The 20,472-nt window shown below is 35.1% G+C and overlaps 1 protein-coding gene across 7 annotated transcripts in view; it reads right to left on the bottom strand.

Annotated features, from left to right (window-relative positions):
* Positions 1–20,472, bottom strand: part of DACH1 (dachshund family transcription factor 1) — a 356,409-nt gene that overhangs the window by 30,413 nt on the left and 305,524 nt on the right. For 4 of the 7 annotated variants that reach the window (XM_032679746.1, XM_032679749.1, XM_032679745.1 and 1 more), the window contains 4 exons: positions 15,299–15,446; positions 11,114–11,257; positions 10,579–10,647; positions 6,652–6,718 (listed from right to left, as the gene is read on the bottom strand). In XM_032679746.1, the coding sequence (XP_032535637.1) occupies positions 6,696–6,718; positions 10,579–10,647; positions 11,114–11,257; positions 15,299–15,446 (384 nt within the window). In that variant the 3' untranslated portion in view covers positions 6,652–6,695. The remainder of the gene's footprint in view (positions 1–6,651; positions 6,719–10,578; positions 10,648–11,113; positions 11,258–15,298; positions 15,447–20,472) is intronic. The other 3 variants (XM_032679742.1, XM_032679744.1, XM_032679748.1) reach the window with 1 other exon arrangement.

Here is a 20,472-nt window from a genome sequence, read left to right as displayed (position 1 = left end):
AAAAGGTTATTTGCTTTTTAGCCAATGAGGGACTATGCTAGAAATGTGTGTTTTACCTGCCTGTTCAGGTTTCAGCTATCTTCTGAGGGAGAAGACAAAGGGAATAGAGTACTTATGGGAAAAAAAATATGTAGGATGGTGGCATGCAGTGCCCATCCTTCCCAGGTAGCAAAAAGTCTATTCGGTAAGAATGCATCCATCCATTGTTCCCTCTTTGAATAATATGAACATGTACAGTGAATAAAAATGAAAGTTGAAGCAATTCTATATAAAGCCTTAATAGCCTCTTTGGAGTGCAATGTGGGTTTTTTAATATTCTTATTGTCCTGAATTTTCCCACTTGACTCTGTTCATGCTTAGTCATTAATTTTACACATAGTTCCTTTAAAAGTGAACTAAAGTATCATGTTGGAAGAAAGTCTGATTGATTAATCATTTTTCTCAGTAGAAAAGTCAGGAACATATTTGATTTCCAGCAGCTTCATATATATATACAGCTATAAAATCAGACATAGATTGCAATAGATAGCACTTTCAGATAAAATGTGAACAATTTGTGTAAGGGTATAAGTGTTGAATGAGAGGGCTCTGTAAGAGTATGTTGCAACATATATGTAACTATAGCTGTATATTAACTCTATGCCCTTCCTTTGCTTTTTGGGTGCTAGATAACAGGATTATGTACCTTGAAGCTTAAAGGTGTAGCTAACAATGACCTATGAACACAATGAAACAATTGTCTATTTATAGGTTACTGCCTGCAATCAATACCACCTTCTGTTTAAGTTAATCAATGCTGTCTTTAATTGATTAGCTTGGGTTGAAAACCTGCCAAAGTGCTTACTCCTGGGCAGGGGGATAGGAAACCTACTTATTGCTATTTGGTTTCCATGCATTGTAAGACAAGTTCAGTATTTATCCATGGTCAAGGAAATATGAAGCAAAATAAATCTTTAACATCTGTTTCCTCATTGAGTATTCCAATTTCAAGAGTAGAAGATAGACAAACTAGCAAGAGATATTATAAATGTCTACTATAGAATCCAGGTTTAAAAGCTGAACTATATTGGATAGTCTGCCAAATAATCAATAAAATAAGTGCCTTTAAAACTTGTAAGCTGGTAGAACTATTAAGGCTTATTCTTGTTAGGAGAAATAAAATAAAATATTTAAATTACTGTACAGAAAATGTATAAAAATTAGAGAACCTATTTTCAGAGATATATCTTCTGCAATGGTAATGAAATTCAAAGTGGTGCACACACAGATTAATGTTGTTATTTATTATTATGTATATAATTTCATTGAAGTGCATAGCACTGTACACATGAAAAATAAGTGCATGACCCTGACATTAATACAAGGTGTTACACATTGCAGTCAAAAAGCAGCTGAAGTTTAAGGCACTAATCAGAAGGAAAATGAAGCGTTATGTGTTACTGCAAATAGGAACAGTATTTAACCAGTAAATATTTTATGGAGACTAAACGAAAAAAAATAGAATTGGGTAACCAAAGGGATGTAGTAAAGTAGCTCCACTAAATGTCATGGAGGGTTGGACACTAAACTTCTAACAGTTTCTCCCCCTTAAGACCACTACTTGGTCTGAAGATAAATTTTTTTTTGAGCATAAGAAAGACAAAAGAGAATGCAGAAAGCACACTACCCTTCAGCTTCCAAAGCTGAACAGTGCATGTGCATACGTTTTCACCACTACATCAATTTGTTTGACAAATTCTGACATGCAGAGAAGGATCAATAACAAAAACAGCAGATATCACTCCCCCGTGGGTCACTAAAATGGCTTTGCTCCATTCTGTTGTCTTTTCCACATATTTCTGGTAGCTCCAATCACTCCTCTTAGCAGAGGTGCTAGAATAACCCTAAGGAGAGCAGTCACATTACAGAGACACTCTTGTCTTATGTCTGCAAAAAACTGTACAGACTGAAACCAGTTGTCTTACTGACCTTTAGAAACCTTAAGAATGGAAACCTTAAGAAATCTGATAATCAGACAGGTAAAAAGAAAAATCCAAAATCTATCTGTCAGATTGCTGAAAGTCACATTATCACAAGATACAGTATTTCACATAGGCAGACCTCCTTACTGTTTGTTGACTACTAAGCCGAAAAATTACTTTTTGTTGACAAATGGAAATTATTAGGTTCTTTGGTTTTGATTTTTGTTTTTTAAATCTGGCCTAATGCAATAACATGCTAAGTGGCCTAAAAATCACAGAAATTCTCATCTCCAAGAAAGTCAGTCCATGTTTTGTCATTGCTGCTTCACAGAACCTTTTTATATTTCTATGGGTCTAGAATAGTCATCTATTTGTTTCCATAAACAGCCTAGCTAAGTAGCAGATGTTTCCTTGGGCAGTTATTCAACATATCTAGAAAAAAAAAAATCCCTTCGCCTTCCAGGCTTCTGACAGCTTTGTTTCCAGCTCCTGACTTCTTTTCCCTGCTGAAATGTTCAACCTTTATAGCAGGCCCGCACAACAGGTGGGCCGTGGGTCTCTTGCAGCTTGAAAAACCATTTGTTTGGCCCATCAGCTGCTGAGAAGCATCATGTAGTGTTTGATTTGCCCAGCTGCCAAGAGGCAGCAACAAGATGTCCAGCAGAAAATGCATATCTCCTGGCTTGTCACTGATCCCTCAGAATGCATGTACCTCCTAGTCAGCCACCTGGTCAACCAGCAGCCACATGGCTCTGGATCATACACACACACATTGCCTTGCAGGTCAAGGAAGTGGTATATTAAAAAATATTTTGGATATTCAGAAGTAGTATTTGGCAGGGGGGAGGTGAGATGGAGGTGAAGGAAAATGAGAAAACAACAGTACAGGGGAAGTCAAAAACAGTGTTGAAATGAGTTGACAGAGAAGAAGGAATGTCATATGTGAAAGAAAATGTATTTTCATTCTGCAAACAACCCAATACATCCATTTGAGAATCTTGGCTCTATACTAAACCCAAGCACCTTTCTGATAGAAGTCCCACGCAAATAATAAATTAGTAACAACAAATCCATAGTACTTACTAAGCAGTGATGAAAATGGAATAACTTATGAGCAAGTGTCAATTGAATAAAAATGCAGAATTTACCAGTTGATATATAGAGAGAGATATTTAGCAGTTCTAAGAGTTTTAATGAGTAAAAAAGGCAAGAAAAATCTTGGTATAAAATGTATAAAGGTGTTTTTCTTGGGTTTAATCAATTAATACTTTGGAGAATATATGGCCATCAGTTTACATGGCATTATACAGATGGATGAGGTCATCTTCAGGCAGCTATAGGTGCAAATGAAATTGCTTTTGATTAAGGGGAACATGGAAAGGAACAGACAGAAATGCAAAGATAGGAGATAGAAGCTCAGTGAGAGAGATGCAATTATTGAAGGGAGTCTACAGAAGGATAATGGATAAAGGAAATGGACTTGATGCTGGTCATCAAAGTCAATATCATGAGCAAAATAAATGAAGAAAAGACTAAAGAAAAGACATTTTAGTTAAATGTGCTGCAAAGAGAACTGATGTCTCCAGAAAAGAAATAGATGTCCTGTCATATGAGGATATTGAAAGCTATTTTTAAAAAATCATTAGTTAATTTGAGAGTAGTCTTGCACTGGAAAATGTATCCTATCTATGATTAGCAGCCAACAGTAATCTTCTCTAAGTCTACAAACATGAACTCATAAAAATACTCAAGATTTACAGAAATTAGGACAAGAAGTCTGATGCAATTAGAATTGGAAATAAGGACAGAAAATGTGACTGGGGGAGTGACTGAGACTGGTTAAACACACAGACAGATACACAGAAACCAGGGCACTGGAAGACAGTGTGAAACGGAATACATAATAAAAAACAGGTGACTGACAGTAACTGAGACTGAAGTTGGGGGACTAATTGATTTGTATTAATAGACAAGAACAGAACTCAGTGGCTGAGAATACATGGAAAGAGGGGGGACAGAGCACAGATAGGGCACGAAATTCAAGTAAAGTCATCTGAGGTTTCTTAGAGGGAGAAATCTTGACAAATAACTGGGTATGAGGCATACAGATAGAACACTATGAGTCAGTATCTGGAGCCATCTGGATCTTGATTAACAAGGACATTAGGCATAAGAAGTCAAAACTAGAGGCTGGAATTATGACTGGATATAAAAAGAAACTCGCATTGAAAGGTGAGAGAAAAAAAGGGGCAAGAAAGAGATTCTAAAATTTGGAAATTGATATTGGGACTGATACAAAGCCCAGAGATGAGGGAGAACCAAGAATAAGAAAGCTTGATGGAGACACTGCTAGAAGTCACACAGGTTGCAAGAAAAATGAGAGGAAGATTCTGTGCCCAAGAACATGAAATGTATCCCAAGATTGTCTTTATTTATATAAACAAGTATAGCAAAACATCATTCCTCAGACCACACTGCTCCTAATAAGGTATTACAATTTATCAGTTCATTGGTTAGCTTTATCACTGTGTATCTAAAGACTTAATTCCACACGGTTTTCAGATGTTGTCTGACAGTGAAACTTCCAACTTTGTAGTTTACTTGTCAAGAAGAATACCCTAGGAAACAGTTACCTAGGACATTAGTGAAGCAAAATACTCAGATGTTGGGAAATAGCAAAATTAAGACTTAATATATGAAAGAAATTGAGATAATCATTCACAGTTCTATAAAGCTCTTCTATGTTCCTCTCTGTCAACATCATGATGTCTAATGATGGATGTATTATATATAAACCAGGCATTATACAAAGCATGAGAACACACACTAAGCACTGAAGGTGAAGAAAGTATTGGACACATATCCATTTATTCAACTACATCCTTGTCCCCTGCACTGAACAAGACAGGGTAGTGTGAAAAATAAAGTATCTAATGATATAATTAAAGATTATATCATTACACATACACAAAGATAGTTGAACAAAGGTGCGGAAGACAACCTTAATTCTAACATTTCCTAATTTTGGAATGCTTGACTTCACAGCCTTGATAATAGCCTTTTCCAATAAAGTTTTTGATCTCATAAAAAACATTGTCACATATTTCCACGCACTTTCGTCCAAGATTCATACATCACAAATGGGAATGTGTGCACAAGCTTCACAGAACCACTAAAAGTTCCTTTTCAATATGGAAGTCCTTCAGATAGCTATCTTTCAAACACAAATACAGCGAGAAAGAATCAAGTACTATCATTTGCTGAAATTATTACACAAGATTTTGCTTGTTGAAAAATAGATTAAACAAGTTTCAAATCAATGCAGAAAACAATTTAGGTTAGGTTTCCAGGCAAATGACTGAAACTGTATCTAAGCAATTTTTATTAATGCAGAAGGTAGCTGTGCAGCAGCTTTCCCCTAGTACTTGGGCAGCAAAATGCACACACTAGGTTCTTTCTATGGGCAAAGTTAAATCGCATTTTCTTTCTCACTCTTCAGTAGCCTTCAAATGCCTTACAAGAAACCTCATACTAGACTACGTGGTCAAAGTCCTGAGTTATTGCAGCTTTATTTCTCTATTCCCAAATCTGTCAACATCTCTGTGTCCTGCCTTGAGAAGGTTGGATTGCCCTGGAAGGTTTTGTGGTAGCTGAGTGGGTCCTTTTTTTACATCAGAAAAGCATAGTCTGAAGCTTAACTGCATTGTTAATATGAGCCTACAGAAGAAGTGGAGATCTAAAAAAAAGCAAGAAGTTGGTGGGACAGGGCTTAGAAAGCATAAGTTCATTTTTCTAATGGACAGGGAGAGAAAGATAACAGACACAGCTGGAGAAAGGCTGATAATGTGATAGAAGGAAAAATAATATTTGCAGCAGAATAAGGAACTGAGGTATGAAATTTTGACTGGTGGACAAAGAAAACAAAATTTGTTGTGGAGAAGTATGCATAGTTAAGAAAAAAACTGATTGAAATTGCAGCAGGGCGGGAAAATTTTGAGGGCAGGCCAAATGCAAAGGGTCTTCTTCAACACAGACATTTGAGGAAAAAAAAAAGACAGGCCTGAGAATTCATGGGAATGAGCAAGGTGAGACGATCTAGGAGAAAATGATGGAGCTGATTTCAGAAGTAGGTGGAAGGATGGTATGTAAAGTTGGAAATTATTGGAAAATAGCAAAAAAATACAAGCTGAGGCAATTGCTAGTAAATAGTAAAGAAATGGAAAAGACAAACAAAATAGTAACATGAGAGAGGGAAAATTTGATTATGCTTCCTGTTCTTATCAGGATAGCTTTGGGACAAAAGCCCAAAATAGTTTGTCAGTGATTTGGGAAAAGGAAGACATGACAGGGACACCACAAGAAAAGAATGGTCAACGGGGAAGACAGTGCAGAACTGGAACATTTTTAGGTGATTTTAGATAATTTGTAAACGGAGGGGTGCTTATGAATGTACAGGAATTGGGAGTGAAACTACTCAGACACAGAAGACTGGAAATATGAGATTTATAGAGGAAAAGAAAAAATAATAATGTAGGTAGGCAAATACATGCTAAGTAATCAGATGGGGAAGGAAAAAATCAGTGGAAATAAGAAAGCAAAAGCGGCAGTTAATGTCATTGTTCTAGTGCTTAGTAAGAGGTCTGGTAACAAAACAGCATATAAAAGTTAAACATTATCTTTGTTATGGTACCTTTTTGTGTGGGATGAGGGGGTCTTGGGAAACCGGATTGGGAGCTAGGCATAGGCATCTAGTGAACCTACAATATGTATGGAGAAGAGGATAATCTGCTTTATTATTATTTTAAACAGAAGCAAAGAAAACATTTAAAACTACTGTCTACACCAGTTCCTAATAACTTAGTATCTGTTTGTATCTCTTAAAAAATATGTAAGTATATCTGAGACCCATAATTGAATTATTTATTATGATTATTCTTAACATTTTATGTATATTCCAGCAAACTGTCATCTACTCAACATTTAAAAAATTCAAACCCAACCCTAAAATACCCTATATGGCTTCTTTCTATAGTCTCACATTCAATTTTCTTTTTATTATTGCTCCCATTTTACAAAAGACTTTACATGAACTAAAAGTGAATCTAAATGAGTGCTACATGACAAAAAATAGAACAGAACATACCCCTCGTATTGACAAATGCAATTATCTTCTACATTTAAATTAGTCCTATTCCTTACTCTCAAAAGCAATACTTAAAACCAGCAACATTAAATATAACTTCAAGTCAAGTATCAATTTACTTATAATAAATAGTAGACAAAATAGTTTTCATTATGATTTTCTCACATAATATTTTCTTAAATGCTTGAAGTACACTTTTTATTTCAATTATTTCACTTCTCTACAGAGTGCTGCAGCTTTCCCACCTTTGCTTAGTTATAGAACTGCACAGCATGCTCAATACAGCAAACTGAAAGATGATTGTGGATAAAAAGACTATTACTCCAGGTATGCTTTGGTACTGAGACACAAATACGTTTTTGAGAGGAATAAGAAAGGCATAAATATTTTCCTAGTAAATATTTTTTTTCCCAGAACCTGAAAGATGCAAGAGACAATATTATACTATTTATTATGGAATATATTATATATGGGATGGTATTATATATGTGTATATAATATTTCTTCTATAGTGCATCCTAGAGTATAAAAAATATAATTTACAGATCAAATGTAAGGACAAAATTGAAATTTTGCATAATTGTGAGGATATGGTCTTTGTTGCTCCAAACAAAATCCATTGGAAAGCTTTTGTAGAGTTTTGCAGCTAAAGGGCCCCAACTGTACTGAGCATGCTTTATCCCAGTGCTGCAGGAATTAAACGGTTCTTTCCCAGCAATTTTTTCTCCTCACTCCTGCCAACAATTCCCATACTAAATATTGAAATAAGAACAGGATGCTTTCAGTGCTTCCCTCCCTGATATCCAGGCAGATACACAAGAAGCAACAGAAATGTACTGAAAGCAGTAGGGAACATCAGCTTGATAGGGAGACAGGGGAAGCAGAGGCTACACACAAAAACGTGGTTTGCAACAGGGAAGGCTGCTAACAGGGAACGTCAGTGCAGCTCTTGAAATGACTGGACAAGAGGAGGAGGAAACAGGAAGGGACAGACAGAGTCGGGGGCTGGGGATCACTGAGAGAGAAAGAGCTTGTAATTAAAGAAATAATCAGGGTGGCATGAAACTGAGTTTAGAAGAATGTCAAATTAGGAAACAAGAAGCACAATGTAATGTAGAGCAAGGAAAAGAGTGAGATTAGCCACTGACAAAAAACTAAGCGGAACAGGGACAGAGACATGGGGATACATAGTAAGGGGAACACAGAGAAAAGGGAGTTTATGGCAAAAGGAAATCCTCCTTCCAATATTGGAAGTGAACACAAAGAGTCCTCTGACACTTGGTATGACTTGTCTGCTATTAACTGTTTCTTGGACTATTTCTGAAGCCTGTCACTCTTTAATGGCTGATCTACAATGACAATAAGCTCCTACAGTTACATTCATGTTGTAGGGTTACATATTGTGGTAGATCTAAAAGTTCTGAATTGTTGTAAGACTCTTAAGCTGAATATATTAAACTAGGATAACTCTATTTCTTGCTTCTTTCCTTTTTTCTTAAAAACCCTCTGTTTTTAGTTATATGTTAAGACTGCAAAGTAGAGATGGGAAATGTCAGAATTAAGGTTGCCTTTGCAAAATGATTCAATATCATAATTAGAATATATCATGGTCCATTCTTGAATTTAACAATCATCTGTGGATTTTAGTTTTGTTTTTAAGGTATACCTCCTTGGATGGATGAATCAAGGAAAAATCATCCTTTCTGACAATGTCTCCTGTAAATCCTTGATTTCATTTATTGCAAAAATGGAAATACATGAAATGAGCAATAGTAGACACAGAATAGCTGGGAAAGAATGCATAATCATTGTTCAAAAGCTGAAGTGCTGTTCCTATGTACTTTGGGATAAGTCCTTTAGAATACATACTTTCAAAATTGTGTTGCTCACATTATAAATATCAAGTTAATATCTCAGCCTATAAGCAAAACTGAAGTCAATAGAACAGTGCTTTGACTACACTCAATACATTTGCCAAAAATGCAAATTATCGTGAAAAATTAGAGCCTTCATACTTGAAAGTTAAGCAATATGTCATCTGAATCTATCTGTGACTCTGTTTCCCAGCTATCAAATTGGAATACTCCAAACTTCACTTCCTTGTAGGAATTCTCTGAAGATGAAGTAGTTAATATTTGCAATGAGGACAAGTACTGCCATGACTGGTGTAGCAGCATGGCCTCCCAAGAAATTAGAAGTCTGTCTTAGCACCAAACAAAATAATGAAATGTCTGGATTATAACAAAATGACATAATGACTGAATTCTTACCAAATTATTATGTCAAATGGTGCTTTCAATAAGGTATAAATTTTATGGGAAGGGAGGCAAGATTCTGCAATAACAAACCTCTTAACATGTGCCCACTTCCCAGGCAACGTTTAATCTGGCATATTCCAACTTCTGTGTTACAGACTTTGCAGACAGCTTGTCTTTGTTTCTATGCATGTGTTTGTCTTTCACAGAAACTTACTGCCTCTTTAGCATTTGTTTGTATGCTCAATCCATTAAAAGCTTCCTGACTTTCCTATTCTGTTGTTTCAGCCTCCTTTTGGCACACCAGTAACAACTCCTTAGAAGTTAGAAAATGTGATTAAATAACACACAGAAGATGTCAAATGATACCGTTAGGATGATTGACTTCGAAATGCAAAATAAAGGCAATTGAGAGTGATTACTGGAGCTAATCATTTTAGGCTTGCCTGTGAAAAATGCACCTTCATTTACAATTGAAAACAATTTCTATTTTTATTGTTTACTATTCGTGTAGGCACATTTAGCCTGTTGACAAGAATAGACATTATATTATAAATACTATCTTCAAAATTTGCTTTTTACTAATATCTTGATGTTTGCAATATATATACATTTAGATTCACAGGGGAAGTAATATGGCTCCCTTTAGTATTTCATGTATAAATTTACTCAGCAGATTTGTTTTATTAAAATGTAAATAATGAGATGTGGTAAATGAAAAATCCAAGATGGGAATAAACAGCTTATTTATTGTTAATGCTCAGGGTAGCTTATTGAAACACACCTTTCAGTAACTGCCACTGACTATTAGCCATGAAATTCTCATCATGCCTTCAATGTTACCCATTAGGTTTAGCCATTTGTACAGTTACAAGCTCAAGATGTTTCAAATATACCTTTAAAAACACTGTTAAGTCAAGTCAAACTACACATATTCACAAAAACTGCATTCAGCCTGTCTGAGATTCAACCCAATACTGCTTCAAATCAATTACTCTTCTTTAATTGCTCTGTATAAACAGAAATGACCTATTAATTTAAAGAAAATCTATCAGCACACAATGTATTCTCTCTTATAAACAAGCAAGATGAACTTGACCTTGTTTGAACTTGTTTTGATGTGGCCCAGATGGCAGGCTACATGCTTGAATAGCAGTCTAAGGCTGAGGAAAAACTCATATAGCAAGATCTAGATTTATAGCCTTTTGCAAATTCGTACCTTGTATTGTCCTTTCAGCATCTGTTCTGCCCCCGCTGCGGTCAGCTTCTATCTCTGGGGTCAGAGAGTCTAGAAACATAGAAAGGTAAGACTGACATATATTTCATTTGATTCTTATAGCCCTTTTTACAACCTGTTACTCCAATGCTGAATTACAATACAATCAACCTTTGTCAGTTTTTTTAATGCTGAACAATGACTGGAGGCCAGGACAATTTTTTGTTAGACTAGGAAGATTAATGAGCAATAGATTTTTCAAGCATAAAGGGGGGAGAAAAAGAGGAAGAAAAAAAATTGACTTCTCAAGCTAATAATATAAAATTGTCCTAGTTCGAACATTCTCTCCAGTGAGTTTATTTGCACATACTATATAAAGTAACATAGCAATAAAGAGAGAGGTATCACTTGAATGAAGGAAAGAAAAGAGACTTTCTTTTTTTCCCCCTCCTATCATGCTATAAATTTCAATATAACAAGGTTCTTTTGGTACTTAAATTGAAAGTTAATGATACAGAGGCAAAAACTGGCTTCTTACCATTTAGGACCCTGAGACTATCTGTTGAAGTTGCCTGTTTCAGTGTTTGTTCTGCTTGCTCTCGTCGTTTAGTCTCAAATTCAAGTGCTTCCTGCAATTTCCTCTTTGCCTTCTTTTCCTTCTTTAGTCTTTTCTGAATTATTGCTAGGAAAAGAAAATAACATCGGTATACTCAGATTTGGATCTGAAACTTGGCTGCACAATTACCTACTAAGAGTCTTGAGAAATGCTACAACTACAATCGTTCATATAAACTGATTAATTACACAATACCAATTTAAATTACTTGAAATTTGCTGGAATCACCCTGGGATATTCTAAGAACTACTGTTCTATATGATGATATTGAAAACTGTAAGTCATATCAAGCAATAGCTCTTTTTTTTTTTATAAACAGCTGAGAATCTATGAATGTTAAAATCAGAAAACCTTGGTACCAGCAATGAAATGTCCTTTTTGAATCATCTGGCATAGATAAGCCTCTGTCTCTGAAGGTGAGGTGTTTTTTTGGAATTGAGTCCACCATTTCTATCTGCCATAGCACACAGTTAATATACACACAGTGATGGAGTCCTTGCCTGCCTGCAGCTTCTCTCACATAAGAGGGGGATCTGTCTGCCTTGGGTGCCTGGGCAGCCCCAACCCTGCTGTGATCCTCATTTTTTGGGGAAAAGCCCTGAGAGTTTTAATTCCCCTCCAAGCTCTGCTTCCTGTATGCTATCCGACCTCTCACTGTCCAGTCTCTTCCCTATATTTATTTCTTTTCCACATTTCCCTTTTATCTTTCTCTTTCTTGCTTTCTATCAGCTACTGTCCCATCAGCTAATTAACCTTGAAGAACTCACATCAAATCCTTTATGGTGCTGGATCCCCCAGTCAAGTAAATATTACTATACTTTGTCAAATGCAAAGGAAAATATTAGGAAAGGAATTAGTATTTTAAAATTAAGCATATAAAGCCCTAATTTAGAAAAAATGTTTTCCTTGTATCTCTTCTGTTCAAACTGTGTAAGGAAAAGGATTGTAAGTTCAGGATGAAACTTCACAATTTTCTTCTCTATGTTACCAATGACTCACAAGCACAAAAGTAAGACTTGAAGGATCCCTAACTAAAGGAAGGTATCACAGGTTATGTTCCTGATGAAAAAGGAAAATGGGAACCAATTTTTCTACCCCATAAAAAACAAAGTTAGCCTCTGAAGTAATTATGTGAAGTTGTACAGCACAGCATTATCTCCCCCACCACACCCCAATCCTTCTCACATAGTACATTCAGGGGTTTCATGGATGTGCATGTAAAAAGCTTATTTGTCCTAAGATCTTCCTGGAGAGTCTGCTATTTTGACACTAACTAAAAAATCAGCTACTAAACTATTCACTAAAGAATTCATTACCTACATTAAAAAAATTATCCCTGCCAAACTCAGATACTAGGTAATGCTAGGTTTGCATGCCAAGATTTATCTAGCCCTCTATCTCACTCCAAAGTAACCTCTGGAACATGCCTAGGGATGAATGCTGAAAAAGATAAAAATATACATCCACCAGTTCATAGTCCCCATGTACAGTAGACTGTGACTGTGGTATATTTCACAAAATGCAAATAATAGAACTTTTAAAGGGAACTGTCTTATTACTATTTAATTTATATGCTAAGAAGAACCACCTTTTGGTTGATCTTGGATATTTTGTGTTGCTATACAGAACTGTTCAGGCACAAAATTAACATAAGTACATATCCTGTAGTCAGAATAACTACATAATTTACATACAAGACTTTGGAATTTTAGTTCTTTCTCATTTTGTACTACACCAACTACTTCACAGGCTAATTACCTTATACCATCAAAGAACATCTAGCATCTATACAAAGACTAAACTAAATACATTTTGAATCATTGCATGGTTTTAATGTTTTCATTATAAGTACTTTGAAAGTGATTGCAATAAATGAGAAGGAAACATATGTTGCTTTCTGAATTAAAATGTCATCATGGCTGACACATTGTAGATGTGACTACAGCAGTCAGAGCCAGAATTAGCAAGCCCTTACTGTGTAGCTGCTCACAGAAGAGATATTATCCTACTTTCACCAGTTGATGAGACACATCCTACAGCCTTAGGAATCACTAATTGGAATATATACAAAGAAGGAAGGAAACAGCACAGTAAATACACAGCTCTATAGAATATACAGTAGCAGCAGTGAATTTAATGTTCCAAAAAAAAGGCAAAAATATTCAGATGCAGCTACTAAAGAAAATGATATTTGACTTGTGTTAACATGATGAGCAAAAGATAGATAGATGTTGCCTAATGCTGCAAATCCCATTCACCTAAGGAGTTTTGACCTGTATGTGAAACAGTGGTTTGTGTTTCTGTGCTGTAGCTTTTAAGTGTATTTCAGTATTTTCATATGGTATATCTTTACTTCAGGGATATGGTACACTTCTCCCATCTTGTTCATGCTTAAGACATGTGAAACCTTCTTTAAGATAAACTTGCTATTTAGAAAACTAATAATAGGTAAAGGCTCCTATGCATTTTTCTACCTTTAATTGAAGAATAAATTCTCACAATAATTACAATCTGGCCTTATTTTTTTCTCTCTTACATCGATTTGTTCCTTTCAAAGAATAATCCATCACTTTTCTTTCCTTAGAACAGAAGTATCTACTGGTAGAGATAGTTATCCTCATTATAATTGCTTTGCTGCATATCAGCAATAACTGTTCAAATCTATTCCTCTTTGGTCTGACTCTTCCCAGTGTAATATCATCATTAGAGGGATACATATCCAAAAGCAGGTAATGCATCATGCTGAAAATAATATTGTCAATTATTTCAGTACCCTGAACAAAATAAGGGACTATCCCATACTCTTTTCTGACAACTCTGAGTGAAATTCATTTTGCTTAATTTTAGCTGATCAAAACATGTGTCTGGTATAGTCGAGTCAATGATATTCCCTCGGGAGTTAAAGGGAAGAGAAACAAGTCTTCACAGTGCAATTGATGACACCTACCTATGTGAGAACAGGATATACAAATCTCTTTCCTTATTGACCAGAAAGGGAACTTCTATTTATGTAAATAGAAGTTTTTAGATGGCAAAACTCAAGTAAGGTCAGATGGTTCCCCCACAACCTTTTGTACTGTGCATATGATTGCATAACTCTAAAAAAGAATATATATTTGAGCAGTTGTGAGAAGGATTCAAAGAATAAACAAGCTATTTTACCAAACTACTTTAGAAGTGTAAGTAGTACAATTGTACTGAGCAGAATGGACCAGCTGTGCACAAAGAGATGATGCACTGCACAGCTGTAATAATTGTTAATAGCTATTGTCTTAAAAAATGTATTCTCAAAAGTTAAAGAAGGATAATTAATGATGTGATAGTCCTACCTTTGAATGGGTCAAGGCAGTAAACAGGATTACATTTTGTACTTACTGCTAGCGTGTTAGTTAAAGGTATAATGACATTGGTTGTGAAACCAATTGTTCTTAGGATTCTCTATTTAGGTGGTTCCCAGAAAATTAAACTGAATAAGAAGAGAGTTGTAACTCTAGCCCTGCAAAAATACACATCTGACTTGCTATGGTCTGAGTTAAACAGCGAGTCCCAGAAGTTAGCTGTCCCTTGCAAACAAAGTAATTAGACACTATTAAAGGGTGAGGCATGTTAGAAATGCTACTAATGCTCTTGCTTCATCAAGAACCTTAACTGTTCCTTCTACAAATATGCATTTTATCTGCTATGCACTATAAAGGGCTTATATATTACTATCATCTTCATATTTATTACTTATGCCTAAATATGCAATATAAGAACACAGATAAAAACTTGCAGATTCTTAAATTGTATTAAGAAGCTATCCCCTATCATAATGACCACAACTTGTAAAATTCTTTAACAGTACCTATGGTATTTAGAATTGCTTTTTTATTACTGATGTAACAAGCAATATTCAAGAAAAACATTGAGCAAAAGAAGGTCCTTGCTCCAAGTCTCATGAAGATCCTACAGAAAATCAGGCAGGTTATAAAACTTCTTGCATTGCAGTCAGCTGAGACACAACATGATGTAAGGGGGGGTAGTGTGTTGATCACAAGTGTTTGATAAAAAATTATTTTTCCTAAGGAAATAAATAGCAAACTGTTTACGTCTGCTTCATTAAAATACCTCTGTTCTTCTGCTCCACAGCCAACTGTTTTTCAAGTGTTTCCCTCAGTTCTCGTTCCCTGAAGAGCTCCATCTTCAGCTCTGTCTTTTCCAGTTGGACCTGTTTCTCTTGAGCTCTGGCATTGTCTATAGCAACCTTTAGTAGACCCTGTTCAAAGATAAAGTTGGATAATGTTTGAAACAATGTTAGAGACAGCTGACACAATAACTAGCTGCTGTTTTTTTCCCCTGATAGTCATATGAGATTCCAGAAATAAAATTATTATGTCACAGGATCAAAGCCTCCCAATTATCAACAGCAATTTTTAACTGGAATTAATTTTAACAGATGGACAAAAATCTGTAAAAAGCCACAAGTCAAGTTTTCCCAGAAAACGCAAACTCACATTTGACCGTGACATAATTAATGTGAAAAACATATAGGGATAGGTCTATTCCTTTCAAGAAAATTGAAAAAGAATTGGCAGTCTCACAATCACATCATACACAGAATTTAATCCCTAGTCCAACTCAAGCCAATGAAAATTAGCCAAGGTTAGAAAGGCTCTCTTAAAGTCTTGCCATTTTGCTCCTCGTAATTGTTAATTATTATTAATTTCAAATATTTTCATATTTCATAGAGTTTCCAAGAATGATAGGTACATTGGGATGCTAAGCAAAGGAGAGTCACAGAGCACGAAAATATCTCTGTTTAAAAAGTCCATTACCTGATCTTGGATAATTATCTCACAGCAGAGAACGAAACACAATCATCTCTCAATTTCTTGACCAGAGAAAAATTCTGCCTTTTTTCCTGTTGTTATTGTATCAGGAAATAATAATTCAGACTATTCTAAAGTTCTCTTGTGAATTTCAACTTCACACTCCCTTCTTCTTTTGCAAGGAAGTAGGATGATCCTGGCAGAGCTAACAGTGTAACAATAACAATAATAACAATAATAATAACTAGATAGTTAGGACATTGAGATAGGGCATAGAAATGGAAGGAGAAATGGAATTTAAATAAATGAACATGGAAACGTCCTTTTAGATTTTCCAGAAGCCTGGCCACCAGCCTCTTAGGTCTACACATGAATCTCTCCAATTGAACCTATCATAATAGAGCAGATAATTAAGCATGGATATGCATATATGAACCTCCAAGGATACAAAACTAACTCTCCTTTATCCTAGGCAAGACTCTTGATAACTTAACCATAGAGATAATTTGACCCAACAGAGATTTAATTACTGATATAAAGCAAAACAATGCCAACAAGAGAGACTGGAGAGTACTCCCCAATGGCTCTGGTAGGGAAGCACTAAGCTAACAGATACAAGGTTCACACTCAAGACTTGTAGTGCTACAGACATGAAACCATGACCTCCCACTCCAAAATAAGCTTCCTCAGGCGCACTTCCTAAATTGGATTCTGAGCTGCATGTTTTTTCACTTTTTTTTTTTTTTTTTAATATATCTCCAAAAAAAAGAATGGAAAAAGAAGTCATACTTGAGAAATAGAAAAAGTATTTTTCATGAGTGTTAGTCTGCACTTTTATCCCGCTAGTCTTCCCAGTATCAATGACTACTTTAAAATTTGTGTCCTTCAAACTCCTCTTTCAGTTCTGTTTTCAGAGCCTGTTATTTTCATTATTCCTCATCCTCCTTCTTAAATAAATTGATGCCTCAGGTGTTGTCTTATTCAGAGCTTAATGCTTTGCAGCTCTATTACACTTGAATCTAATAAAGTCCACAGAAGCTAAAAGATCTCAACACTTTCTGATTGCGAGGCACAGATGGTCACCAAAATGATATAGGCTACATAAGTATAGAACCATGTTTGGAAATATGGTAACAATGGTAACACAATAGATGTTCTTACAACTATGTTTAAAGTTTTAGCAGTTTTCTTTCAAAGAGCCAGCTGCTTTTGTAAAATGGCTAAATAACAAAGGTATTTTGTGCTAAATGTTAAACCTGAATGACTACTCTTTAGTAGTAAAAGTAGTAAAAAAGAAAGCTAAATATAACGCTCTACATACATATGCAAAGCAAAATACAATCTATAATATTTTAAAGCCTTTGCAATCTATTTTGTAGAAGTTAATTTGAATTCTGTTCCTTTCCCCTGCCATATTCTTCTACATTGATGCTTTTGAAATACTAAGAAATTGAAGTAGAAGTTGTTTATCAGTACCTGCTTCTGGCTTATGCTCTAGAATGTTTTAAACTCCTCCTATTAATCACTTACCGGAACATGTGATTCATCCAAATCATTAATAAACCAGATCAAGTAAAATTACACGAAAGGGATTTGTTTATGAAAAGTGTATTGTCTAGTAAGTTTAAAGCTGCAAACACCCTCCCCCCAAATTCTTACAATCCATCGTGTTTAACAATAAAATCAAGCTCCTCAAGCAACTGCCATCTTTACTCAATTCAACTACATTCATGTATATGTTTCTTCTTCATCAGGAACAAACAATTAGCAACAAATGAAAGAGATCATTACATCAAGTGCCCTTTTAGATAACCCCAATTAAAACTTTAGTTTAGCTGTATTTTAATTCTAAGATACCAAATTCTAATTTTCTGCTCTGATTGCTCTTGTTGACTTATCTTTGAAAGATGTACTCTCAGTGCAAAGCGTAGAGATTATTTAGCAAGATGCCAATGTTGGCATCACTTAATGTGTTGATTGGTTGTATTATCAGTAGCAGTTTAAAATAAATTACTATTAAACTATTATTGTCCTTGGCTGACAAAACACAATATTTTGGTGTTCTTTAAATATGAAACAATCATTATGAATAAACATGGAGAAGAACACTAGAGTGTAACACTGATGTGTGTAATTTTATATTAAGAATTGCTGCAAAGTACAAAGCTGCTAAAAGCATATTACATTTTCTATTGAATTTCTGCACCATACTTCCTCTCCCAGCCTTTCCTTTTTTTATACTTGCTAACATAGCTAATGGTAATACATTACCTATTGCTGGTGATTATGTCTGAAAAATATTAGCTTTTTGGAGTCAAGATCCACTAGGGACTACTTATAAGCTACACAAAATTAAGTTTCATTTTTAGAAGTTAAATCAGTGCACATCAGTAGGCATGCAATGTGAAAAAAAATCTGCACTAGAGCCAAACTGATGCATATCAAAAGTGCTGTTGCTGCCAATGACAGCTCTAATGCAAAAATACTGAAACATTCAGTATCCCCCTTTATTCAATGCAGAAGGGGCTGAGAAAAACTAAAAGGTACAGCTAAAAAATTATCGGTGTCCCTTGGAACAGGAATAGTAATTTCATATTTGCATGAAACTCTATTAATTATTCCAGTGGATCATCTGGAAAAGATTACACAAAATATGGTATGTCCAACTTGTATGTGCTATGGCTAATCCTCTAACCTGATATTAAATCAATATGCTGCCAATGACAATGAGAAATGCAGTGCAACACAGGACATTAGCAAAACTGAAATATTTCCCTTTAGGGAAGGTCAGATGTTATGGAGGCTGGATAATGATAATTGTAGCGAACATGCTCAGGTTCCAGATTTGGTTTTAATACAGAATGACTCTATCTGGAGCCAGGCTTTAAGCACAGCATGCCATTCTTCTCCTCAGTGTCACTCTTGACAATTTTTATTTAATGTAATGTCAAAAATAGACATTTTTTCCCCCCTGGAGATTCATAAGTCATTCTGATTTGGTTTGTTTACTTTACTGTACTTGTTTTAGTAATTTCCACTGATAAATTCTTTAGAAATGTCCCAAATATAAAGTTAAGTTGATATATGACTTTCTTCCCATTCTTTCATGTATCCAAAAAATCATCATGTTAAGGCAGACTAATGACCCTACAGAAATTAAATATATATCAAACCTCAGTCTTAAAACCAGTATTACCTATCATTATTTTTAAACTACGCAAATAATGTGTTGTCTACTTTGAAAGGGGTGAAGGGGAAGGTATATTGAAGCTCCTTCTCTTTCTCACTGCATCTAGGTGTATGTTCCACCTAACTGAATTTTGTTAGCTACAGATTTATATGTGAGATCAAAATGACCTTACTAATGAATCTGACAGTGTATCCAGAAGATCATATCTTGTTTCCAACAAGTGCCCACATTGAGTGAAAAAAGAAAACTAGAAGAACAGGCATGCACACAGTGAAGCTTTCCTAGTCACACCTCCTAGCTTCCAGAGGGTTGTAGCTCAGAGGCTTCTCTTTGCAACATTAACTATTCATGGTAAAAACACTTTCAAATACCATTGCTTCTCTTTTAGTCAGGAAAATATATATAATTTGTATGCTCTCATCATTAAAACTATTGAGTGAAAGGCTTTGCAAAAAATATAAATGCATACTTTTTTTAATTAACTCCACAGGTTAATTTTTGAATATCTGCTATTTGTAACTGACTAGTGTGAGAGATTGAAATGGTTTGAGGCTTAAACCATCAGCAGGACGCTTTGCTAAGAATGGGCAGAGTGGTTGCCCAGGTGCTGAGAGCATGCACACCTGACAACTCAGGTTACAAGCTGGATGTTAAACAAGATGAGGAAAGAGGCAAACCCTGTGAAGCAGGACAAAAAAAAATTCTTCATTCTGATATGAAACACCAACAACTTGGCTTTAAGCTACATACCAGTGTATACTTCAAATAACATTTGAATCCGGTTCTACTGTACATACAACAGACATTGTGACTACCAAATAGGAAATCTGTATAAAATTTGGTAATACTCTTTGAAGTCTATTCTTTGAAGACAGTACTGTAAGTGAAATGAGCTTATTTATAAAAGAAGTGCTTTTTGTAAATGCTTTTATGGGAGACACATTTCAAATAGCTTTACATATCATTTCCACCTTGGCACTCCAGCAATTTAAAATAACTATTTATTAAAGAATTGTTTCTCTGTTTAGTAAATGAGATAAAGTTAAACAGTAAGATACATTTCATTAGCCTGTAATAAAAAGAACATTGAAGACAAATGTTGTTAAACACATCAATGTAATTTACATTGAATTTTCTGCTGTGGTTTAATATACAATCTGTATTTTTATGTGCTGTATCTGACAGCTTCTAAATTCATTTGTTTGCCGTTGTTCCTTTAAAACCTAAATTACTAGAAAGTTTCAGTAAATGAGTTGATCCAAATAATCTTATGAACTGATTAA

The sequence above is a fragment of the Chiroxiphia lanceolata genome, chromosome 2, assembly GCF_009829145.1.
Source record: "Chiroxiphia lanceolata isolate bChiLan1 chromosome 2, bChiLan1.pri, whole genome shotgun sequence".
In the NCBI taxonomy this organism is placed as follows: Eukaryota; Metazoa; Chordata; class Aves; order Passeriformes; family Pipridae; genus Chiroxiphia; species Chiroxiphia lanceolata.
Note: the sequence above shows the minus strand (reverse complement) of the source record. Positions and strands in the feature narration are given on the sequence as shown.